The sequence below is a fragment of the Dreissena polymorpha genome, chromosome 4 (genome assembly GCF_020536995.1).
Source record: "Dreissena polymorpha isolate Duluth1 chromosome 4, UMN_Dpol_1.0, whole genome shotgun sequence".
In the NCBI taxonomy this organism is placed as follows: Eukaryota; Metazoa; Mollusca; class Bivalvia; order Myida; family Dreissenidae; genus Dreissena; species Dreissena polymorpha.
This window is the reverse complement of record NC_068358.1, coordinates 71,611,856-71,639,425: the sequence shown is the minus strand read 5'-3', so window position 1 is coordinate 71,639,425 and position 27,570 is coordinate 71,611,856. Positions and strand designations below refer to the sequence as shown.

At 36.0% G+C, this 27,570-nt stretch overlaps 1 protein-coding gene and 1 long non-coding RNA gene across 3 annotated transcripts in view; one reads left to right on the top strand and one right to left on the bottom strand.

Moving 5' to 3' along the window:
* Window positions 1–248: 248 nt before the first annotated feature.
* Window positions 249–11,714, top strand: LOC127877666 (uncharacterized). The gene is made up of 4 exons (XR_008048518.1): window positions 249–810; window positions 9,239–9,321; window positions 9,771–9,922; window positions 11,149–11,714. It is a non-coding gene; the product is annotated as an uncharacterized LOC127877666 (long non-coding RNA).
* A 3,952-nt stretch (window positions 11,715–15,666) lies between these two features.
* LOC127877660 (TWiK family of potassium channels protein 7-like) overlaps window positions 15,667–27,570 on the bottom strand; it is a 14,924-nt gene continuing 3,020 nt past the window's right edge. For both annotated transcript variants that reach the window (XM_052423747.1, XM_052423748.1), the window contains exons 2-8: window positions 23,432–24,024; window positions 22,865–23,058; window positions 22,500–22,601; window positions 21,755–21,825; window positions 18,628–18,746; window positions 18,154–18,336; window positions 15,667–16,672 (exon numbers count right to left, since the gene is read on the bottom strand). In XM_052423747.1, the coding sequence (XP_052279707.1) occupies window positions 16,563–16,672; window positions 18,154–18,336; window positions 18,628–18,746; window positions 21,755–21,825; window positions 22,500–22,601; window positions 22,865–23,058; window positions 23,432–23,858 (1,206 nt within the window). In that variant the 5' untranslated portion in view covers window positions 23,859–24,024 and the 3' untranslated portion in view covers window positions 15,667–16,562. The remainder of the gene's footprint in view (window positions 16,673–18,153; window positions 18,337–18,627; window positions 18,747–21,754; window positions 21,826–22,499; window positions 22,602–22,864; window positions 23,059–23,431; window positions 24,025–27,570) is intronic.

Genomic DNA, 27,570 nt, shown 5'->3' with positions numbered 1-27,570 from the left:
CAGTTGTTTTTTTATCCGCTAACCAATCAAAAATCAATGATTAAATAGTCCATCTCCGGAGTCTCCGTAAGAGTGGAACTCAGACGCGTTGATTGGATAACGACTTGTACCGACTACTTCCATTGATTATGTCTTTAACCCAAAGTGGCTGACCGGTGTTCATGTATTTTTTTCACTTTGTTTATTATTTTACGTTAAATATTCAATCGACCGGTCGGGCTATTTAATTTGCATTTATGATCGACCGACCGTCCCAAGAATTGACTCGGGCTAAGGGCATATAGGCTAATTCGAAGACTGCAACATTCTACACTAAAACCACTTAAGTAAATACCGCGTTGCAGTATTCCAGCCTAGAACGGAACACACTATAAAATGGCATGTATTATGTTTTTACAGGGGGATGGAAAAATATCGTGAACGGTGTGCTCTGGTTCCTGTCCCACAATTACAATGACTATGGATTCTACACGCTGGTAGTTTCCAAACAGTATGGCTCCACTACTAGCCAGATCAAATTTAATTTTGACGTCAAACAAACTGCAACACAAAGTTTTTCACGTATTTCATCTGCTTAATATATAACATTAAACAGACAAAAACCCGAAAAAAATCGAACAACGGGTTTCGGAAAAAAATCGATGGAAATGTGGCAATTTTCTCGCTGTTTTAAGATGGACACCTGTGTAAACCATACACGACGTCGTATAAATTTAACAGGCCATAACCGGTGTCGATGTAAACAACAGTTTAGCGCGCGGCAGATTTGAAATTTTCATTCAGAACGAAATCAGCATATTTCTTGAACAGGTAATGCATCTGTGAGTTGTTATCAATTGTATTAAATTTTATTTACGTTTTCCTTCCATATTTTGTACCTAAGTGCAGCTTAAATACAACAAATTCTTGAGAGTGTTATGCATTTTCGCGTGTGTTTTTTCAAAACAGCCTTCATCGATTGAAACTGTAAATAATCTTTTAATGTAACAACATCTATTACACCAAGCATCTATACCAAGCATGTCCTTAGGTCATATGATGAAAATAAATTGTGAAAAAATATTGTTGGAATTTTCAAGGTTACCCGAGAATGCATAAACAAATAAACTACGGAAGCGCATATTGTCAAAAGTTTACGAAAATCGTAATGTTTTTTGTTAAAAAGTGGATGTCGATTTCACATTCGTTTAGCGTAGGAATGTTGTACTTGAAAAGATTTCAATTGTTTATTCAGTTAGTTATCGAACAAATGTTCATTTTATTGCAGGTTCAACGTTTAAATCTAGTTGTTTGGGAAACAGCAGTGTGACTCTCAGTATATGTCAATAGTCTTTATAGGCCACTTAAGTTATGAGTATTTGTACCTCGATGTCAAACAAATTGCAACACAAGGTTTTTTTAGTTTTTTGTAATCAGTATATATGTATGGGTTTCGAAGAAAAACCCTGAAAAAATATCTCATCGGAAACTTGATTCATGGCAGTTAGTTTACGAGCACGTGCCATTTGATAAATTTCGTAATAATATGTCTGTATTTTCAATATATGTCGCTCTCTTGACTTTGTTGGCTATAATATTGTGGTTATTTTGTTGTCAATCTGTGTTTAATAAATGTATGAATAAATTTTAAAGTTGAGCACAATTTGTTTTATTCTTTTTTGTCATTTACTATTGCCTATTTACATTCTGATCTGCATTATAGAATTACCCCACCCACGCGTAAATCGATGTAAAAGATATGCATAGAGTTACCATTCCAAAGTATATACTTTTTACATGTGAAGTAATTACAAAAAATATATACAACAATAACTTACAACAATACTCTTATTCATGAAATAACGACGTTTTCAAAGCCGGTGTAGTCTTCACTACTTCATATACATATGAGCTTATATTATAAATTCTTTCACAAACATGATTAAATACTGATACAGATTTCATTAGCTTATCATAAAATTCAAATAAACAAGTAGTGTAAACGCTTATAGAAATTTGAACATGAGTTGTAAGGAAAATGTTTGAATATAATTTACGTTACCAATTTTGTATGTTACCCAATTTACGAATTTCATTAACTTATCATAAAATTCAAATAAACAAGTAGTGTACACGCTAATAGAATCTCAAACACGAGTTGTAAGGAAAATGTTTAAATGTAATTTACATTACCAAATGTACAAATGTCAAAAACAAACACTGAAAACAAAATAATGTTGCAGCATTTTACTGCTTGATACCACAGTCGTAACGCAAACCATATGAATAGTTTAGTCTGTTGTTTCAGTGTCATACTGTGAGCATACTGTGCCACGACAACCACCACATGCTGGTGAACAAACCAGTCCGTGTTTCCTACAAGAGCACCGTTTAGTATCACAGTTTTCAAATTATAATATTTAAAAGTCTCTCTGGTGCAGCTGACAGATCTGTTTTTAGAGGTACACGGCTGCGTCCACTTTGAGTCCATCCCCATGAAAAAGGATCAATGTCATTACCAATCCATGTTTGGATTTGATGGTATACTCTATAAGAATGGTACTTAGCAGCAGCAGACGTTGGGGGTGAAGTTTTAACTTGAACAATGTTTTTACTTTTTGCCGATTTTGTAATAAATTTTTGATACCTAAGAATATCCAACGTGTCTGTATGTTTGCCTTTATAGATGCTAATCAAAGCATTCTCACCAGCCTTTGCAATTTCCTCGTGTGTCGCGTCTTCCTTCATGAATACAGCACTATGATCTTGAAAACGATCGTATGATGCAAGATTTTTCAGAACTGTGCTTTTGCCTATACTAAATACCCTTGAAATTGTGTCACAACCAGCTAATGCATGTAAAAACAATAACTGATCACATGTTTCATTTGTCAAAACTGATGTAGTTTCGTTAATATCCTATATTTTATTCTGATTTAAATTCTTGTCAGATGTGAAATATATTTTGTTTTCTGATCTCGGCTAGTGAATCAAAAGAACTAACAAGTCTGTGTTTTCTCCTATAACAACAGTTGTGGCATCAATGGATACTTCAGAAGCGGTTTAAGCAATAAGAACATCAGCGTCACTTGTCGCTTTTTTAACTGTTATATCACGTGCTTCCAAATGTTATGATAGTAAACCTATAAACCGTTGTTTATTTTTTGTGTTGATCAAAACCGAGTCTTTCTTAGTTGTAAATGGTGTTTCGCCATTAAATTTAATCTCAACACCTTCAATTCTTATCGACCTACGTAAGTGTGTTTCATCATTTGTCGAAGGACCGTTTGAGTAGCCATCAAACACAACATGGGCTTTTCCGTAATGATGGTCAACAACATCTGCATAAGTTTCACATATATCGTCAAAAGAAGCCCTATATTTCCACGGAATCCTTTGAATTAATGATCCACCATCTAGGACGTACTTGATATTTGTACCCAGGTCACCTTGAGCACCGCAGCTCCCTAATTCCCATATTGCATGGGCTAGATTTGGCTTCTCGGCCTCGAGAAGAAGCCATCCACTGTAAAAAAGAGATGAAGGTCTACCACTAAGCTCATATTTTAACATTTCCTCAGGGTTTTCCAAAGCTGAATCAGATACAGTAATGAGTCTTTGAAATAGTACTTGGGGATCTACATCAATACAATCTATTTCCTCAACTTTAGTTTGCTAAAGTTTGTGCTTCATCTTTGCGCTTAAAACTAACACTTGTTACACTTTGGCCTTCCATTTTTTTTATGACTTTCGAACCAATATCTTTTGCTATGTCGATAGTTACTAAATCATTTCCAGTCACACCCGTTTCGATATATCTCAAGGTTTTTTCCTCTGTAAAGGGGTTCTGTTGCCTCAGGAAATCCAGAAAACATTGGCGGTCTTTAGAGTCCCTTTCAATTCTAGCTTTTGAAGTTTCCGTGTGTTGGTAACTAGATTCCGACTCCGTTGCTACACTTGTAAACTCTTGCATAGCATGATTTACTTCGGCCATGGAAAGAGCAGACAATAACCACTTGTCTCTTTGTGACTCTGTCATACCCCTCCCCCTGGTCAAACCCCCAGCTGATTTCAAACTTCTCATCAAGACCTGCTCAATAATCAAACCTGTGTATAAACCTCCCCAATACCGATCAGTCCTGCGTACAACGTGCAATCCTGAGCAGAATGCTTGATATACATCTGGTTTCCTATTCGGATGGTCTAGCATAACCTGAATATACACATATGCAGATTTCAAGTAGTTATTATGACCTGCCGCTGCGAAATATTGAAGCATCTTGTGCAGTGATTTTAGATGAAGACTCCAATTTCCTGTACGTTCCGCTGTAATAAATGATTTCAAATTGTCAATCATATCCATGTAAGTGTACATGTATATCCAGAGCCTAGCTGTTCTAAATGTAGACAAATATGTCTTCAGATTATCAAATCTTGCAATCATAGTTTTCACTTTGCTGTCCGTTAATGAGTCTGGTACACACTTTTCAACTTTTAGTTCATTCATTATTTCGTTGGCCTTTGCCAATTCTGATTTACTGAAAGGTTCAATTTCATACGTATCCAAAGAAGTGTCTTCAGTGCTGATAAGCTTTTCTAACAGAAGTGTATTCAGCGCATCATCTACCAAGAAGTGACCCCTAACTGTGTGATTCACAGCTTTTCCATCCAACATATAGCCAACTGTATTTTCCGCATAGACAGTTGACAGTAGATCCTTCAGACCAGAATTTTGCATCAGACGCCCTATACACCCCAAAAACTCATCTCCGAGTAAAATCCACCTAGTCTCAAAACAATGGATTTAATTTCACTTGCCTCCGATTCATTCTGGATAACATTGAAAGCTTTCCAATATAGAGGTTGGTCAAATGTTAGTACTGCTGAAGTACAATGATTTCGTGATTGATTGGCTGCAAAGTGTCAAGTCGAAAAATGCAAGAAAGGTCACTTGAGGTCATGTCAATCATTGGCATTAATAACACTGTGGACTGACCGTGGTGATTTCCTTGTTGTATTATCTGCATTGTACCAGACCAGCCTGCCACTCTATTTTAATGGTCTTGCCACTTTGAAGATAAAATCAAGCTCATCTAATTCCTTATCACCAGAGACTTCACTCAGATGTTTAAATTAATTTTTTCCATGAAATAGTTTGATTGTTTGTAAAATTAAATATTAAGTTTTGCTGTTTGAATGACTTCATCATGTGATACATTAATGCGTGGTATCACTTGTGCACTCTGTAGGTTTGGTGTTACTGTAGCTATGATACCCATTCCGTAATATTAAATTACTTGTACTCGATCATGATACAAATAGGTAAGTGCAGTTATTTGTTCACCATTTTATATTATAACTAAATCATGAATATTACAAATCTTGATTTGTTTAATCAATTGTACAATCGGTTTTAAAATACAGCTAAAATGGCTATATTGTGATACATATTTTTAGTAAAACATTAGCTTAAATTAAGTCGTACTGAAATTATTCACAAATTAATCTGCTACTTTCAGCCAATATGAAAATAGAAATACTTTGATTTTCAATTTACCTAGGTTGCTTAAACAGTCAACCATCATCTTTGATTCAGACATATGATGTAACATCACCCCTAACCCAAGCTGTAGCGGACAGATTCAACACCTTGGTGTTGCTGTTTGCACTATGGATTGTCAAATCGATGTTATTTTCTTTTTGCCCTGTTTATTCTCAATAACCTTTTAAAGAAATAACTGCAGACTCTCAGGTACATAATCTATATTTGAAATCAAGGATGTTATTTCTTGTGCTTGGGGATAAGTATTTTTGCCTTTGTCCGTGACTTTTATATCGTTAAGAATGAATCTAGCAGCTGTAGATATGTTTGCTGCCTTTTCAGTCTTACATTCGTCACGTTTGTTTCTTTTATAAAACGAATGAAGGATGGCATGCGCTTCACTTTTGAATGTAACAACATCGTGTTTGCCATTGATTTCAGCAATAATGATATTGTCTCCAAAGTACACCAATATTTTTTTTCTTTATATAAACAGAGCTGTCCGAGTCGTTTCCACAGTTTTCACTCATAATGTTCACCAGTTCGACAACACTTAATTGTTCATTTTCATGGCTTTCAAAGTATTTCATTGTATCTAAAAATGCCTCTGAATTGTTATTATTAGATGGCCTGTCTCTACCCTTCTTACTGACTTCACTATTCTGTCTGTATTTTTCAGGAATGTTCTTATGTGTTCTAAACTTACTGTTACAGCTTTGGTGATAGCGTGCTTCTGCAGCTGGAAGATCGTTAACGACTTCGATTCTACCAAGAATATCACTTGCCTAATCATCGTTTTTTTCTGCAAAAGGGCCTTAATTGATGCTTGAAAGTCAAATGTTTCTACTCTGTGTACAATATCACATTCTTCATCAAGTTTATTTTCATTCTGATTTTCTATTTTTGTTTCACACAATACGCAATTGTGTTTGTACATGAATCTACTTTCAGCTATCTTTCTTGTTTTAGGGCTTCTTACTGTGTCGTCGTTGGCATCTTATTGTTTCCTCTTCCTGTTGTAATCATAACAGTACTCTTTTCTACAATCTTCGTGAACGTGCTGATTAGGTCTAACATCTAGTCCATCATCTAAATTAGAAGGTTAAGAGAGAATGAAAATGCCATGCGTTGCTTTTTATAAAGAAACAACATGTGATAATATGGAACATTAAGTGAAAATACTATTCAATATCCGCTTGTATATCTTAAATGAATTGAATTATTTGATCAAAATCTTTATATATGCATATTTTCATGAAATAGTTCACAACATATTTTTTCGTTTTGAAAAAGGCTATCAATATAATAGAAAAAACACTGTTTTGGGACCTTTTGTTTTACTGTGAGCAATTAAAGAGTTACATTCCTTCTGCGAAAGCTTGGCTAATGGACGACCATCATTCTTCTTACACAGTACACATACAGGTTCATCATCATGTTCACTATCACCACTGAAATTGTTGTTTGATGCAATTAGTAAAACAACTTGAAAAAAAAATTGAAATACATGAATTTTACAAAACGTGTATGTACATCATTGAAATAATTAAATCACAGTGACCAAAGACTAAACATTTTAGAATAATAGGGTTGATGACATCTGACACTTGTCAAATAACTGTGCTGGACATGTTATGAAAACAATTTAGACTTCTGAGATCGTGGCCTCATGTACTTAAAAACAGTTAACGAAAATATCACGTTTTACCCATGAATAGTCGTTCATGCCGAATAACACGATGATAAATGCTCAACAAAGTAAAGATCGATACAAAATAATCACGTGTTAATAGTGGAAAACGAACTATTTAGTAGTTCACGCGGAACGAATGAATGAATTTACAATGATATCAGCTCATCTAGGGATTTGGCAACTAATAATAGATGATCTTACACTGACTGTAAATTGATCGTTTACGAGGAGGCAACAACAACAACATGCCGAGCAAGTAGTAATGCTATAGAGAATAAAATCAAAACACACACACAAAAAAACTATGGAGGGGTGGGGCTGGGGAGTTGGACAAAATGAATACAAACTAACAGCAATTAATAAGTACAGCGTTAACACAATTCAATATTCAAAATAGATATAGTACACCCGTACGAACAACAACAACTTTCGAACTGAAATAGTATCATTTTCTATGAATGGATATGTAATATTGATTATCAATATATATATAACGGAAATCGCGCACCAAAAACATGAGATTGTTTGAGAGTCTTTGTCTGAAGTTTATTGTAAATGAGTTAAATGAGGAATTTGTCATATTATTTTTAATATACAAGAACGATTATGCCCAGTAAAATGATTAGTGTACAATACAAGCAAATGTTAATGCGTGGTATGTATACTTTTTAGAAAGTATCGTAATATATGCATGTAAGAAAGTATATAATGATGTATGAAAGCTGTAAGGATAAATAAAAAAACGCACAAAAAGACACATAGCTAGTTACTGTTCTGATCAGATCATTTTAAATGATTGTGATCATTAATTGGTTTATTTGAAGGCAGCTAAGTCACTTGCAGTGTCACTTTGAGGATCTTGGAGTTTCGGTCTTTAATGAGAATCTTCCCATTGGATGACCATGCCCCAAGAAGTTGTCCGGTTTTCGTCAGGGATCTGGCACTATAGAGCAGGGCACTGCGTTTGGTTGTAAGGTCCTCATTAATGAAAGTGTTTTAAACCCGCGGTCTTTAAGCTTTGATCGACAGAGGTAAAGCTTTTGTCTTGCTCTGTATGAAATGAATTTGACAATGATGTCACGTGGTTTATTCGGACTTGGTTTACCTACTCTATGGGTCCGATCTAATTCAGGTAGAGTTAGATTTGATCGAATTTTTCTGGATAAGTCAAGAACGAGGTCATCAGTGTTTTCCTCTCTGTTTTCTTGAATCCCTGAAATTCGAACTAGATTCCGCCTGGAATATTGTTCATGGTCATCTAGTTTTATTTCCATGAGATTTAATTTGGCCTTCAACTCATTATTTTCACTACACAGTTTCGTGTTTTCATCTTCAAGCAGTTCCAATTTTGAGGTTAGTTTAGAAATGACGCTTGTGACAACGTTCTCAACAATTGTTTCGATGTGGGCACGGAATGTTGTTACTAAAGTGTCTGATTAATTCTGATTGGCTTCCTCGGAAAGAGAGATTGTTAGTTCACACGAATGAGATGCTAAGGGGGACTCCATGATTGATTGATATGCGCGTTTATGCTCACTATCGAGTTCGTTATCGGGCGAACTTAACGCTCGTTTGCTATTTCTGGTACGGTCTGGTGTTTCTAAGATTAAAGACATTGGCTTTAGTCAGGAGCAATAACAATTTTCAGGACTTTGCGAGCTTTTGGCGAAAAACAAGTAACCGTACCTGATGAACAGAGTCCAACACCTGAGCGTTATCCACAATTGCCCCACTGCTCAGAACGAAAGTCAATGCGTAGACACAACTCAATCACAGCACAGCACAGCACGAGCATAGTACATAGAACAGACACAGCACAGACTCGGTCACCTCTATGTCACAGGCTAGTCACAGCACAGTCACAACACAAACATAGCACAGCCACAGACTCACAGTATTACAATAACTTATTTGCATGTATGGTATTTTTTTGAACGATAACGTTTACACATTCAAATTACGCTTCCAGGTTTCAGCACTCAGCATTTTTTGTACAAGAAATGTTTCTGAATCCTTTTTTGTAGGAATCACGGTCCAAATGCCAGCTTGTTCACAAAGACACCAAGTGAAACGGAAATACTGACAGTTACCGCTTTATTAAAGATTGGTGAGCCGATTGTCATAGTCGATACTTTTACGCGATTAATATTGACACGTAATACGATAACACATTTATATTCTCTGAAACATGTTTCAAAATATTTTTCAAACAGCTCGTTTAAATCTTTAGAAATCTTTAAATAATTCTATCCGTATTTTCGGATACGTTTTAAGCATATTAAGTATACTTATTATGACGTTTCATTTTTTTAAGATCGTGTTGTTGGCCTTTGTTTCTAAGTAAGTTTTATTAAATGTACTGCAAGCAATAAATAACAGTTTTAAAACATGTTCGATGTGTTTTAAAGATTGACACTAAATACCCCATCAAAAATATAAACGTGTGGCCCACATTTACCAATTCAAGGTTTTGAAATCAAACATTCAACTCACATCACGTTCAAGCACTGCATTAAAGAAAGTGTAGTCAAATGAAATGTTCTTATTTCGTTTTAGCGAGTGACATTGCAGAAGGCATGACCTACTTAGCAACAAAACACTTGCACCGCGACCTAGCGACGCGCAATTGCCTTGTCGGAAAGAAACTGCTGGTCAAAATTGGATACTTCGGGTCGTCCAGAGATGCCTACAGCACCGAATATTATTAAGTTAGAAGAAATGTACCATATGATAGCACGTTCAAGCGTCGTATATTGCGCTATGAGACAAATAACTTTGGTGATATTGAGCTACGTATGTTAAGGTGTACCTACCTTGACAGAAAAACAGCAACATGTTTACTGTTTTCCTCATAATTGGTTTGCTTAAAAATCCCACCAGTTCATTATTATTCAATGAAGAGTCAAGTCAAAGTTTGATAACACGTGATCACAAAATTATATTCAAAATCTATCAAACTTAATGTTACGAGACGTGTTTTTATAGTCTATGTTACAGTTTTTAATAGTCCCACAATTTCTCATTTCATTTCTCAACTTGAGAAATATATATATTTATTTCAAAATAAGTCGTTCGCCACTTTCTATGGATCACACACTTACGAACAAGCTTCACCTTGATTTGTTAAATAAATTATTTAAGTGAAAGAACACGTTCATCACTAATGATACATCTGCAACAGTTACGTCTTGCATTTTTGCATAGTACGAGCCATAGTCCTTTAAAGTTTCGTTTTGTAACTTAGCAAACTGTAAGCGAAACTATAATCCACATGTACAGTAGTGTAAGTATCCAAATTATGTTTAAGTTCAAGGGTACATAACTCTTCCAAGAACATTGCGCTCTACGTGAAAATGAGTATTGCACGTCTACATAGAATTAACAATATACCGATACATATTATGTTGAAAAGTAGAAAATTTGCAGACTAGACTGCGACACAATGTACACATGTTCCTGATGAGTTTCTATCTTCAAGGTCACAGGTGCTAGGAACATCGCAACATACATGAAAAAACGTATTTTACTTCGACATAGCAGAAACAACATATATTTACACAGTTTCATGTTGATACACAGTTTGCTACAAACAGTACCCATTTGAACACGACAGACCACTTGACCGACCAACCGACAGTGTTATATAAGTATTCCCCCTGCACAAACATCGTTTTGCGGGTGTATACTAAGCATGTTTATTTATTTTACAAGAAGAGGGGAAAATTGCTCGGTCATGCGTTGGTTTATGATGCCCGATAAGTTTTTCTATAATTACATAAATACATGAATATATTTTTGCAAAATATACCAAATACACATTTCTGGTCACATCACTTTTTATTTGTATGCAATGAAGCCAGATAAGATGCAATTCGATTTTGTTTAAACTTACATGTAAATCTATCGGTAATAAATTTGGTTCAATGTCTGGCAGGTTGGTAACAGCGCGATGTTACCCGTGCGCTGGTTGCCACCGGAAGCTCTGCTGTACCGAACATTCACTGTGGCGTCGGACATCTGGAGCTACGGTATTCTGCTGTTGGAGATATTCACGTACGGACGCCAGCCGTGGTTCCAGCTCTCAAACCAAGAGGTGCGTGAAGTATTGAACATTACGTGATCTCTTATATTCCCGCAAACGAAATTTGAGGATAAAAAATTCAGTCACAGGGTAGATTGGTTAGTCCGTATAAATTGTTATAAGTTTTTAGAACGAAATCCATCCACATTTATGAATACATGTGCAAGACGCTTGTGTCATTTCTTTGGATCTACGCATGCCTTAGTTCTTTACCCTTCAAAACAGTTCACATAAGCAAAGCTAGTGATTGTCATTTGTGACAAAACTCTGGTTTGTAACTAAATGAGATTGTTTTCAATGGTGACAACCGTGCCTTCCTCTGTTTACTTTAGATGAATAATCGGTTCAGATATATATTTTTCTAAACTACTTTTAAGCCTTTACGCACTTTTTTCTTACAAATGCACCATACATTTTAATATTTTACGAAGAGTATTATTAAGATAATTGTTCCTAAGGATAATAAAGGGTCATGCTCTGTGAAAAAAGGGGGTAAATGCATGTACGTAAAGTTCATCCCAGATAAGCCTTTGCAGTCCGCACAGGCTAATCAGGGACTACACTTTCCGCTGTAATGATATTTTTCGATTAAAGAAAGTTTCTATTTTGCAAAAATCAAGCGAAAGTGGGAAAGTGCCATCCATGATTAGCCTGTTCGGACTGCACAGGCTAATCTGGGACGACACTTTACGCACATGCATTGAACCCCCTTTTCACAGAGCGCGACTCTAATATATATGGGAATTAAAAAAAACAAGCAAAACCCAAAATTATCGTCTGTTATTAAATTGTGCAGAACGACACTTTAGGCTTTTATGAATTTTTTCATGGAAATGTCTCTTTCAAACGAAAATCTAGTCAAGCCGGAAAGTGTCGTCCATGGTAAGATTGTGAGTACCATTAAATGTTAGGTGATGCCCTATAATTATTATAACAACAGGCTTTCAATTGGATTACTTACTGTTTTAAACACTTTTCACTTTACTTTACTACATGATTGACTTAATAATACACGGGAACATTTTGACCATACATGACTGTTTTTAAAGGAAAAAAACAAGTTTACTTTTCCTGGTGATTGACTACGTAACAAACGGCTACCGTTATTACAGTCATAACTATTTGACAAACAATTGATTTACTTCCCAAGTGATAGACTACATAACAAACGGCTACTTGTTGGACTGCCCGGAAAACTGTTCCGAAGAAATAGGAAAGCTTATGTCGGCTTGCTGGAAGCAACAGCAAAAGGAGCGCATGTCAATGGCAACTATTGCCAAACATTTGAATCGGATTTTAGAATCATACATTCCCAGCGATATAAAAGCCAGTTGATGCAGCATGAAAAAAATATTTTTGAAGACTTGTGCGCACAATTTATAAGGAAAAGACCCACTATCTAATGAGATCAAGCACAACTGGTATATATATCATAACGAGCTCAATCGGATGGTCAATTCATGAGTCGTATTGTATTTACGTAAAGGTGATCACATGTGCCCTTTAAATGGATATTTAGTGAAGACTGAGACATTGAAGGAACACAGTTGGTAGTTAAATGTCTGATTCAATTTAGGCATATGACATGTATTGTGTCATGTGTGCCCATCCCTTTAACAAATGAGCCACGCTCTGTGAAAAGCTGGATAAATGAATATGCGTAAAGTGCCGTCCATATTTAGACTGTGCAGTCCGCACAGGCTAATCTTGGATGACACTTTCCGCCCAAACTGGATTTTTGCTACGAAGACTTTCTGTAAACGAAAAATATATATAATAAAAGCGCAAAGTGTCGTCCCTGATTAGCCTGTGCGGACTGCACAGGCTAATCATGGATGACATTAAACGCACATTCATTAAACCCCCTTTTCACAGAGCACGGCCCATATACATAGATTGACCGGGTGCACTATTTTTAATCCGAAATAGTATCTAGGAACGATGTGTTTATAATTGAAATACGTATACGATTACTTGATGCACAGCAAGGGAAGTGTTTACATATGCATAAAATGGCATTAATTCATTGTACATTTGCCTATAATATGTTTTTGTTGTTATCTATCCGATAAAGTTTAATAGCCATTTTAGAACGTTCTGATTGAAATACTCGAATTGTAACAGAACAAGTTAATGCGTTTTTAAAAGCCCATTTTCCGACTTCGTTCATTACTTTGACATATTGAGTAAACTATGTTAACATTTATATTTTAACTTTATATGATGTTAAATAAATAAAATTGGGTTTAATGTCTTATGCGCAATATTTTTTGAACTACTTTATATGAGTGTTCATTGCTTTTTGAGAGAGGGGAAAAATTATATCTTGTTTATAATTACATACGATCTCAAAGAATCTAAATCAGGATGAATTGCATCTTGTAAATGTGAGGATATTTCGTGTGTTCTATAAAAGTTACAAATGGACGGTTATTAAAGGTTTTAAATTACTTCCAATACATTTATAAAAGTTATATTGAAGTGTTGCCTGGGGGCTCTTCGAAATTAAGTTTCTAATGCAAATGGAAATTACATGTACCAGAACACTTAAAATATCGTCTCAAAATGATGTTAATTCGCAAAATGTGGACGGAAAATGCAAAGGCTTCGACAGTTCAGAAAGTCCTCTCAACGTAATGCAATCGAAGGTATCGTTCGTTTTTAATTCCAAAGTCTCTGTCAACCTTTTGTTTCGATGATAGGAAGCATACAGTACGTCGACATAAGTGTAAATAGAATGTTTTTTTCTATATTTATGGTCATCTTACTAGTTATTTACGTTAGAACACGTCCACATGCCATTTTGTGTATAATGAAATGAATGAAACATGAAGAATGGTTGTACAGGATATTTATGGCGATGATCTATGTTTTGACGATGTTATGCAAGTGGAATGATTTTGGTGGTATTTCTTAAACCCGCTTGTATAAAGCAAAATCACTCTTGATATAAAAGTATGGCTGGTGGGTGTACATCTACGCTTTAACTCGCGTGCATGCTGTTTTTATTTTGTCAATTGTAAGTGCATTTTCATCAGGATTAGATGGAAGGATTAAAGGTATACAGCTAGAGTTCCTTCATAGATATACGGAGACTGCTCAAAAGAGCTTTGTGAACCGAAGCTCCTTGCGAACTGTGACAATTAATGATGCCTCTGTTTTAATATTGTGACATAATATGTACCATTACATAACGTGTTTTATCGCAATCAATCGATAGTGGCTTTTTCAGTGTGAATGTATCTGTATAAAGAAAGGTATCAGTGACTGGTTCATTACTTTCCTACATGTTAACATACATGTACAAGCAAGCGTTTGTTCTTGATATGTGTTCTGTCATCTTATATAAACCTGGAAATTTTACTGTATTTAGCATAATATTATTCTCACGTACAGTTTAATTAAAAACATGAGTCGGAGGAGAAGATGTATGATGTTATTTTACACATGTAATCCATTGTTTCACATCGTTATGATTGCAAGTCGCCAGCGCCTTTACAGACGCTAATTGCCAGAGACACGAGTTTCCAGGCGGAATAAAAGCATAATTATACCGTTTACCAGTTTTCTGTTTCGACAAAGAATCAAAGATTTGCATAAGTTCTATATTCCGATGAAGAGCAGCAAAGAGCACGTACGGACATTATTCTTATTGACCGATGATTCTTTTGACAGATAAACGGATCAGTAATCATTTCTTTTCTTGCCATGTCAATAGATGGTCCTCAATAAAGTCTTATTCTAATACACTTGGTTTTCCTCGTAATTGTACTGTATCCGCAATTTTGTTCTTATACAGTTTACAAACAAAAATACACGATTTCACTTTCATTGCAATTTTCAGTGTGTTAAATGTTAATTTATGTAAATTTGTCAGGTTCCGTTGCTGACAAAGATATATTTTTTTTACAAACATCTCGTCGTGTTAGTAAAATGGCGACAGTAGTAAAGTACCCTCGCCGACAATGACATGATTCGCTTAAAAGCTGACCTTTCACAACTATTAGTAATATAAATATTTATGGCGAAAGCAAATATGCAGGAACTTTGAATCCAACGCATATTTGCTGACATTATCTAAAACTGAAAATTAGTTATGAACCTTAACCGAATGCCTTCTCAGTTATTGTATTGGAAACGAAACTTATCAAGTAATTTTCTTTAGCCATACTTAACATATACTTATGATATATCAGATGGATGAGTCGCCTGATGGGGTGTTCTGTTTATTACTACGAAAACTTCATTCTACCTGCACAAAAACTTCTCAAATGAGTGTCTTCACAATCTCAAAACCACCACCGTCTCCGCTGAATAGGGCGGCCAAAGTAACAAATCAATATCGACATTTAAATCCATACAAAAAAGCAATGTTTTCATATACCTTTATAGCATCTATCGAGCAAAACGTATACATATGTACTAGATTATTTTCAGGAAACTTAAGTGACAGATAGAGGGCTGAACGGAAACTGCAGTATCTCCTTCTTTATTTAATATGAGTTACAACAGTCTTCCGTTCACCCCTCGAGATATGAAATTAGTGATATAAAAGATAAATAGCGAAATAGTAACATGAACATTGTTTTGCTTTTTTTATTACAATTCTAATTAGTGTATTTTAGTATAACTGCAAATAATAACGATAACATGTATTTCTTTAAAACCAGGAAAAAAATCATGAAGTAAACCAATAACGATGATTTAAACACATAAACAGCAATTTTGTAACGGATACATGTAAAGGATACTTAGTTTAATCGCAAACACCCCACGGTTTCTTGAGCAAGACAAATAACAAGTAATGAAATTTCTTTTTACAATAATATAGACAACAAATATCAAGAGTTAGATCTATTTTGGAATGAAAAAGACGTCAACTTCAAACAGTCACGTTTCAAATAGTATGATGAACAACAAATGTTCGTAAGGACAATGATATGTATATTCTACGACATCATAAAACACTCCTAAATTTATATAAAAAAAGTCGATATATGAAAATCATTTCTAAGAAACAGCAAGGATCAAACATATTAAATTCAACGACAAATTGGACCAAACAACACATATTTTCATAATCCGACGTTAGAACAAAAAAAAAAGTTAAACAATACATCAACAAAATGACATTGTTTTTAAAAAATACGTTGAAAAGAAAGATTTTTTTCGCTGAATCGATTAAACTTCTACGACGTTATGTTGACTATAACCAAAATCAGCACGTTTGCCCATCATTCCAACTTGTCCGTAACATACGTCAGTCATTAGTCCTCGGCCTCTTTCTCGACAATGCCCAACTTCTGACCAATCCAAGTGCATTTTGCGATGATTTCGTCTTGCATGAGAGCGAAGCACATGGACAGAATGGCCATTCCTGACAGAGATAGAGGGGAACGAATTAACATATATCATCAACAAATGCACGTTCAAATTGCATTCCACATGACTGATTTAAAAGCTTGTAATGCGTGTATTTGTTAAAAGATCTTTCAATGCATGACTCTGTGACCTTGAATTTGTACCTGTGGATCTGCCAATCGAAAGAGGTCTTACTAAGCTGCATAACAATATCGTTTATCATTGGCAAAAGCATTTTTACGATAGTCAGTGAAAACGGTTTTCATGTTACAAGACCCTGGAACCTTTACATTTGACCTGCTTCACTCAAAATCGATAGGCGTCTTATTTTAATCGCAAGTGAATATCATACCAATGTGCATAATCGTAGAAAAAAAGCTTTCTCTAGATGTCGCGCGGCAACAACATTATTTACGGACCGATCGACCGGCCATAGGATCGACCGAACGATCGACCAACGAACAGGTGTAAAGAAATATACACGCGCTTATTTAAAAGGGTCATAATTATTGTTTGCGTTTCATAGCGTTCGAAAAAAAACTGCGAATTCTTACCTTTACACAATCAACAATGAGAATGTTTGTTTTTTTGTTAAAATAATATGTCTTTACAAACAAAACTTATTTTGGTAATCAACTTAAGGATATTATACCAAAAGGTTTAAATTATGTCTGGTCGATGAGTACAAGATTTTTAAATACATACCACAGAAAATAGACACTTATAATGGACACATTTCCTTTATTTTAGACAAGACATAAATACGCGCCTTTCTGCCGTACAGGCTTTAAATCATATATTTTTTCTAGACCGATTGTCGGTGTTAAATTAATACGAGTTTTAACAAAAACAGCGCGAAGTATAACCAAATATTCGAATACAGAAACCATAACCATCTGCCCGAAAAAAAAAGATAAATGTAAAAAAGAATGCATGCTATGCACAAGCAACGATGTGAACAAGTATATTCAATTTGACTATACCGAGTTATTGCTTTCATCTACCTAGTGTACGAAACGAGGCTTATATCGATGAAGACGGTGTTAGTTTAGAAGAAATCATAACCTGTAAAGTCCATACGAAAATATATATAATGTACGTGTATAAGCATGTCGTGGAAACATATTGACTATGTCAATGATACATGTGTACACGTGATTTACACAAATTAAGGGCGGATCGTGAAACTTGTATGGGATACGGAAATAGGCAGCATGTGCAACAGTTCGAGGCTCAACGCACAAAGTAAGAGAAGTATATTATCTCGAATATTGTTTACCATAAAGTCATTCTCGGTTATGTTAAAACACGTCTTTCACGCGCGTAATATCGCAATAATGTCAGCGTCAAATAAAAGTTATAAAGCTTTATTTACCATTTACGATCCGTCTTATACATTAACATCCCACATTTATAACGTCATTGTTTGTGTATCTTTCATTAAAAATATATTAATGTTACTAATAATAGTAACGTATGCCGATTTCAGGAACTCACCAAACAATACATAAATAGCTCCAAGAATCAGCTGCGCCGACGCCTGCGGGCTGTCAAAGTCGGTACCCGGCACAACGTCGCCGAACCCTATGGTACTCAGGGTGATGAAGCAGAAGTATGCGGACTGCAACGTGTCCCAGCCCTCCCACAGACCAAACAGCACGGCTCCGCCCATAATGTAGCCTGAAGAGAACAAAAATCTCTTTTGCACACCCGCTGCATCACTTTCGGCCTATGTTGGATGCCCTCGGAAAATAGTACCAACTCGAGTTGTTGAAGTCACAACAGGAAAACATGTTTACACCAGTCGCGGACTTATTTCACTGAAAATCACTAGGAAATCATTATTTTTTTAGATTAATATAATGGATCAATGCTATGATGAAATAAATAATCTCTATTTCAATCGAATTCAATTGAACTAGAAGTATGATTTACTTGTTATTGATTCCGCATTACAATTTTTCTACTTACCGAAGATGACAAGCAGAGTAACAGTGAGGGGCACCGTGGCATTCTTCTCGTCGAGGTCATCGTCCTCGTCATCGCTGTCGTCATCGATAATCATCGGCTGGTTCCGAATAGCCATGTTTCTGGAACCACAATGTTTTCATAAGTATTATGTTGTTGTTTTACGGAAATTACGCTTTCGAACAAACAGAAAATTTTTGCCTGAATGCAATATTTTTCTGACACTCAAACAAGAGTTTTATGAGGTGACAGCTTAACATTCATGTAAAGACACCTATTGATGCTATTTAATAACGCGCATATATGCTAGATATAATGATTTATATGTGAACATGTTATGTTCGTAATCTCAAGTCAATAACGCCAAGAAAGTACGATGCTGACATTTTGTCGCTTTTGATTAGTGCGAGTACATACTTCTTTTGTACATGAATGAGTTTTTCACCACGCAAAAGACTTTTTCACAATAAAACATAGATACTTTTTGTTTTATTTCCGGAAAAAAGTACGTAAAATATTTTTCTTAGTAGTTTGAGAAAATAAGTAGTTTCACGAGCGCTTGTGCGAATTTGAGATGGTCAAAATTTATTGGAAGTGTTTTTATCCATTAAAACGAGTTATTTATAACATCAAATACGATATTTGCTTTTATTAACTTTTCCTAATTGACAAAACAAAGGTTTCCCTTTCTAATCAATAACACAAATTTCATTTATATGAAAATACTTCTAAACAATATTTAATACAATTGTCTGCTGAACCGAACCAGTAACAAAACCATTTATATTCAAACCAATTGGTCCATCGATTACCATTGAGCTAGCTTCATCAATTATTTCTATTGTTATATATTTCATAACCATTTTATATCCGTTTTCCTTTTGTTCAATCAAACGCGCCATTCGATACAACCATGCATATAAGCCGTGCTCTGTGGAACAGGGGTTAAATGCATGCATGTGCGTAAAGTGTCATCCCAGATTAGCCTGTGCAGTACGCACAGGCTAATCAGGTACCACACTTTCCGCTGTCATGATATTCTCTGTTTAAAGAACGTATATTCTAAGCAAAAATCCAATTTGGGCGGAAAGTGTTTCCCTTATTAGCCTGTTCGGACTGCACAGGCAAATCTGGGACGACAATTTATGAACATGTATTAAACCCCTTGTAACAGAGCACGGCTTATATATTTGAGTGTTAAATTATATCGCAGGGTTGCATTATCTAATCGATTTTCTTCACAAAAGTCTCTGGACAAACATACTGAAGAAACGTCTACGTACGTTTTCATGTAAATATTGAACGTGCTCTATATCAGCAAGGGTCGATATGCTAAACTACATAAACATTAAATTAGGCTGAAACCGAGTTTTATTTCCAGTGTAAATGAAAATATTATGATCATTATTGAAATATTTGAGTTTGATTCAGCCTCGTTTTGACTAGGTTATTGACCGTTACAGTTACAATCAAGTTCCAGCAGTATGTTCACAAAAACTTTAAAAAATGTAACTTTGGTATTTTCTATAACAAGATGTTTTTGTTATACATTTGATCAACTTACCCTTAATTTGCCGCACACAATAGTCTGTCATTTATTATTCATAAAACTCAATATTTAACTTTAACAAGCAGACATGGTTTGACGCATGTTATTTAAAAGCCAACAAGGAACTCACATATTTTACGTAAATATAAGGCACTTTAACCAGTGCGTGTGTACGTTTCCATATATGTATGTTTTTAAGCAAAATGTTGAAAACAATTGATGTGGCATAGGGTATCACAAATAAATTTAAGAAAAATCACTTAATAACTATGCTACGTATTTATATCCGATTAAGGTAAACGCAATATTAATTATTGTTTAGTCGTGTATGTTTATCCTGCTCTGAATGTGTTTGCCTTACATTGCAATATAGTCGAAATATTTAATTTGATTATACTCAATTTTATGAACATCGAATCAGTATCGTGAAAAACATGGTTAAAACGTGTATTTTATAAAGACGATTTATATTCCAAATATGCAACCCGTTGCTGTCGTGGTAAATAAAATTCAAAGTGAAAGTTGGTAACAAAAAAACTAAAACAAGAGACATTTTCTTAGACATGACTCAACAGAAAATATTTAAAATAACAGATTGATGTACCATTAGAGAGTATTTTGAACAAAGCATTACCGACAGAGAAAAATACATCGACGGTCACATCATATTTATTTTTATAATATTATTAACAGTAATATCACACACATAAACCAAATTTACCAATACAATTTGTTGCCGAAAACTGCACCATTCATGCAATGCCAGCATTAAATAATATCATTTAAATGTTCATGATGGATTCCCCATATATAGATGGATACCCCATATACAAATCATACAAAATATATTTTTTAAAGACTTATTGACAGTCTGAAGTTGTTGTTTTTTTATTTTCCGCTTTAGAAAAAAAGGTGAAAAGGTCGGTTGTAAATTAAGCAGAAGGAATCTAATTTCCAACAATGAATCCTGTCGTTAACATTTCTATAACATTACAGACTTCCAAATCCAACGAGTGTGCTCGTTACACAACGTACGAATGGCGGGGACGTTCTGGCGTTAATCATACGTTATTGACATAACAGTACACTGGGTTCATGAGAGATTCTTTACAAGGACGCTTTCTTTTTTTGATCTGCGAACACATAGTTAATAAAGTTGAAATCAAACGCTTTTTTATTTTGAAACCGGTTTGTTAGAGCAATTTAGTTATCCGTCTTGATGTGTGTTTTAAAGGAAATATTTCGTTGACATTCAGAATCAAATTACAAATGCAAATGCAAATGCAAATGCATGTGTTTATAGTCTGATTACTATATACATATTCAATCGACTTTGACATTTGCCCCCCGATCACTGGGATATCAGTCGTCCGTTCACACGCGATACAATTTACATTTTAATGTCTCTGTGAAATACTTACGGAAGATTTTGAGCAAGCTATTGGGGTGACAGATCTTTTATGTTTGGACTTAAACGTATGTGCAACATAATACAAATCTACGTAAGGTAAGTAAGTTAATAATATAAATAAAACGCAGAGACTTAATACATCACTTATCTCTAAAATGCACAAAACTTACCGATTTGCGAGGTCAGCTTTGTTCAATGCTTTTATATCTAAAGTCTTGATCGTAGACTTCGATTGGTCGTGCTGAAAATAAACAACATCAGATCTTTTCTGGGACTGGACGCTTGCGTAATAATATATTATGCGCAACGGTTTTTGTGAACACATAATTGCCCGTCACTCCGGACATATGTTGTAACTGCGTAATAACGGTGACAAAGGAAGCGGAAGGATCGCCAAATATTCCCCGAACTCGTCGTGAGAACGCATAAAGAGAGCTTTCAAATGCCGAGAATACATAAAGTTACGCATACTTTGGACAAGTTCAAAGTAACCGCAGATGTCCGTTGTTTTTACGTTATACATACGCTGAAACAACGCGCTTAGGAAAAAAAACGCAATGAACGTCAAGGTTTTTTAATGCAGACGCTTTAAACGCACTAGAGTCGACATGGAAACGCACAGAGAACTAACAGCAAGATATAGACACAGTGGGTGGCGATAATTGGGTTTCTTTGAGAGAACAAACACACAAAAGATGATCTTACCAGGACTATCGGCGTTTTAAAAAATCTTACAGTTTAAATCTTATTTAGCACACCAGTCCATGGTGATGGTCATATTAAGGAAGCGTAATTGATATGACGTTCTTACGGTGACTGACATCATCCACACCGTTCTTAGAATATGAACGGCGTATCGTTATGGAAAAACGCTTTGATTAAATTGATATAAATGAGCCTACTGCGCAACTCTACCTGGATCTTTGAGAACTCCGTGCTCTGGGGTGGCCGGGCGTTAGGTATGATCCTCGTCCTGTCGTTCCATGCCACTTCCGGCTCCTCAGAGGAGGATTTCATCTGTAGGGAAAAAACGTGCACGTGGGACGTTACGGATGATGACTACACATTGACAATCATTATGATAAATAGCAGCAACATAAGCCATAGCGAAATTAGCAGTCGTTTCACCAAAACCAGACAGAGCGTCATCTTCATCATCATTAGCATAGTCATAACCATCATCCCCGGCCATCATAATCACAATAATGCATATATACATATATGAAGTCATACTAATCTGCAAACGATGAATGTGCCAAAGTATGAAGATCTATCTATACCTGCACAACTATGTTCCTTGGCTTGCGTCTGCAGCATCCACAGCAGCAGATCTTGGTGTAGACGAACCTGAAGATGTCGGCGAGGACGTCTCCGATGTTCGCTAGACACAGCAGCATCAACGGGATCCCGAGCAGCGCGTACGCAATGCACACCAGGCGGCCCCAGAATGTCTTCGGCGCGATATGACCGTAACCTGCTCGTAAACACGGAAGTGTTCTTAGACAAGTATGGGATAATGACGATGTGATTTTGTTGGTTATTATATTTAGACAATAACATACTGCAGAGCTTGGCTGGACGTTTATAATAGACCCACTGACGATTTAACGGCACATAACTTGCGCGGTGTTCGGCCATGAAATCATTTCAACGGCCATTCTGCCCATAACTATGTTTAAGGTAGGACAGTTGTCGGTGAATGGAATTAATATGTGTACTTATTACTGGTTAACCAGTTTACCCAGGAAATGAGTGATCAGGTTAACTGATCGCCGTGATACGACTGAAATACTTAAAAAGTATATACATATATATGCAAACAAATTAGCAAACAAATAAAAGCCTACCGATGGTGGTTATTACTGTTACAGAGAACATCAGCGACCCTGCCCAGCTCCACCGGTACACGGGGCCGTTCGGCTCGCCGTAGGCGTCACAGTTCTTGCCGTCATAGCCAATGGCGAGCGAGTTGTTGCGGAACGTCTGCAGGATGGACTTCATCTGTATCATCATGGCGTCTGTGTTGAGGTTGTTCTCGAGGATCACCTTCTTCAGGTTGTTCAAGGTTTCCTCTTGCATTGGCGTGTATTCGTCCTCAGACTCTATACAGATCGCCTTCTCGTTCTCGCGCTCGAGGTGCTCGAAGATGAAACCTCCCGCCACGCTGTACGCCACCACCATGGCGCAGAGGCCAATGTGCGAGAACAATATCTTGGTGAACACTTTGCATAAGCCGTCGCCCTTCTTTTCCTCGTGGTCTTCCGCCACGGCCATGATTATAAATAATCGGGGTGGTTTTTTGAAATTTTATTCCAGAATTAGGGTGATCGAGTTCTAATTTCCGTTCGAGTTGTTTACTCCGGGTTGAAAAAGGTTTGTATAGTACAAAATGTTCTGGTTTTTGTCCGCTCGTCAATGTTCACGTGTAACCCTGTACGAACTTAAGATTGTACATTGTAAATGAAATCAATTATTTAAAATGAACTTACTTTAAATTAGCGTCCATAAACTGTCGATATACAGTTGTAGAAGTAATATATATGCAAAGCTACAGAAGAGTCAATATTCTGCAACAACTCAATAGAACGCAGTGAAACAGATAAGATAATGCTTCATTTAGCTTTGTCATATATACAGCATCGGGCCTTTATTATTTTACAAGATCGAAGCTGTATATCACACATAGATCTACTTTATCTCATATCACAGCAACGGACCACATGTTCCGTGCATTAACCAAGCAAACGTGAAACGCCATAATTTAACCCATTTATGCCTAGTGGACTCTCCCATCATTCTAAATTTGATCAATTTAGTTCCAAAATTAGGGATGCCAAGTATATTTATATCTATATTTAGAATATTTCTTACAGAAATTCCTTTAAGCAAACGGCGCAGACCCAGATGAGACGCCGTATCATGCGGCGTCTCATCTGGGTCTACGCTGTTTGCCAAGTCCCTTTTACTGGACGCTATGCATAAATGGGTTAATTTATACACATACTGTTATATTCGTAGAAGCAACCAATGTGCGTCATTAATTCTTACCGAAGAACGAATTCTTGGCAAACATATCGTTGCTGTGTGCTATTGTTCAAGTAGCTATTGACCAGTATCGAGTGTTTTAATCTATTTTACTTGTGTGCTTCGGTCACACAAAGACAGCAATCGTATTTGACACAAAATGTTTATTCGGCAGTATACGTTTTAAATCAAAAACATAATTTTCAACAATCGAGATCGTGGTCCTAATCGTGAGCTTATCGTATTAATCGTATGAGTTATTACTAGATCTTGTTGTCAGTGTTGATAATTATATCATTTTATGGGTATTGTATTGTAAAAAAGCACGACAAAGCGTATCTTTACGTAAATTTATATCGTGAACGTGATAGCATTCTGGAAAACTTGATTAATCTTCATAGCTACATTACGAAATCAAATCATTTACCACACGTAGGGCGTCATTTTCAAGATAATCATGTCTAGACATTTAAACTTTGGTAATGGGGCCATGCATAGTTGAGATTAACTGTATTGTCATAAGAGAGGTTCAGTATCAATTTGAAGTGAATCGGTGTAGAAATGAAGAAATTATAGTAAAAGGCAATTTTGGGTGGGCGTGGCCTATGTGGGCGGGGCGCCCCAGGATTGGTAATGGGGCCATGCATAGCTGAGATTGACCGTATTGTCATAAGAGAGATTCAGTATCAATTTGAAGTGAATCGGTGAAGAAATGAAGAAATTATAGTGAAAGGCAATTTTGGGTGGGCGTGGCCTATGTGGGCTGGGTGCCCCAGGGTTGGTAATGGCGCAATGCATAGTTGAGATTGACTGTATTGTCATAAAAGAGGTTCAGTATCAATTTGAAGTGAATCGGTGTAGAAATGAAGAAATTATAGTAAAAGGCAATTTTGGGTGGGCGTGGCCTATGTGGGCGGGGCGCCCCAGGGTTGGTAAAGGGGCCATGCATAGTTGAGATTAACTGTATTGTCATAAGAGAGGTTCAGTATCAATTTGAAGTGAATCGGTGTAGAAATGAAGAAATTATAGTAAAAGGCAATTTTTGGTGGGCATGGCCTATGTGGGCGGGGCGCCCCAGGGTTGGTAATGGGGCCATGCATAGCTGAGATTGACCGTATTGTCATAAGAGAGGTTCAGTATCAATTTGAAGTGAATCGGTGTAAAAATGAAGAAGTTAATGTAAAATAACATAAAAAATTGAGTGAAAATCTCTGACCCGGTCCCGCCCAAACCCCCATAACTTTTGACCAAGGGGTCAGATAAAAATTCCGTCACTGTCACCGTCGCACATATGCTCATAGCTACCATGTATGTAAGTTTCAAGTTTCTAGTGCTTATAGTGTAGGAGGAGCAGGTGGTCAGGACGGACGGACGGACGGACAGACGCACATCACCACAATATCCTCACTTTTTTTTCGAAAAACGTGGGGATAACTAAGACGCTGGTCTCAGGGTAAGCCAGGCGCGCTTAGAAATCGATCTATCCCGATGTAGAATAGCGATTAATTTATTAGTCGCTCTGTCTGTTTGTTTTGTCCGTCCGTCCGTCTGTCTGCCTGTCTGTTTGTCTGTCTGTCTGTCTAACAAAACAGCATTACAGTATTTCTTGCAAACGTTATACACTTAGATTTCAGTGAAATATTTTTTAGAATTGATGGCTTAATTTAGATGTCATATTTGTGCAGGTAACAGAAAAAAAATATTATTGCATTTTGTATAAAAAGATGAGTGCTATCACAAATTTCACAGATACATAACACTTTTCGCGTCGGCAGTATCCTATTTTAAATAGACAGATACTAATTCAATATTGCTTAACGACAATGTAATCTTGCAGATTTTGCTTATCAAATACAATTTGTAATAACGTTGATATGTGATAAACCGTTATACATTCGTCTTTGGCTTTTTATTACTTCAAGCCAACATCAAATCGATAGAGTTCTGGTTTTCTGTTGAGCTAATCCAGTTGCGTTGATGAAGAAATATATATGGGGCTTCCAAGAATTACCTCGAAATAACCTATAGGCACTAGCTTTCTTATTAGAAAAAGTCTCCAGACGCAAACACGGTGTAATAATTGTCGTAAAAAACAGCTTTACATGTTCGTATTATTTCGGTCAGCTGCCAGTCAATTATGCGAACATAATTAACAACATATCAATAGATTAAAGGCAGTATTGTCTCAACATTGAGTAGCATCCTGTTACATTTTGCAAGCCTTTCATTAAATAGCATAAACAGGGCTGAATACCAGGTATGTTTGGTATGCCTTTCCATTATTCCATTACATTAACGGGGCGATGGTTCCGATCAAAATAACTTTAGAGGCATCACGTTGTTAAGCTGTTTTGCGAAACTATTTACAACTGTGATAAACGAACGCTTAAAATCTTGGGCAGAAACCCATTACATTCTTACAGACGCGCAGTTCGGATTTAAACCAAATTGCTGTGATGTCGATGCAATTTTCATTCTTAATCATTAAATAGAAAAGCAAATGCATAGTCAAAACAAACTTTTCTGCTGCTATGTCGATTACCGGAAGGCCAACGATCTTATAAATTGCGGAGAGCTATGGCATAAAATGATTTTTATCGGGAATCGACGGCAAGATAATTTCACGTATCTTCTATATATAGCGAGGTCAAACTTCAAGCAAATCACATGGGCTTACTTTCGGACCTTTTTGTAGCAATGCCGGCCTATAACACGGAGAAATGACATCTCCGATCATGTTTTCGCTATTTGTTCATGATATAGAATTTAATTTGCAAAACGGAATACTAGCCGGAATAACGTTAGATCAATTGTCCATTTATCTCCTCCTACTTGCGGATGATGCTGTCATTTTCTCAGAAACTAAAGAAGGACTCCAAGAATCGTTGAATAATTTAGAATCAAATTGCAATAAATGGAATTTAACTGTTAATATTGAAAAAAAACAAAAATAATGGTCTTT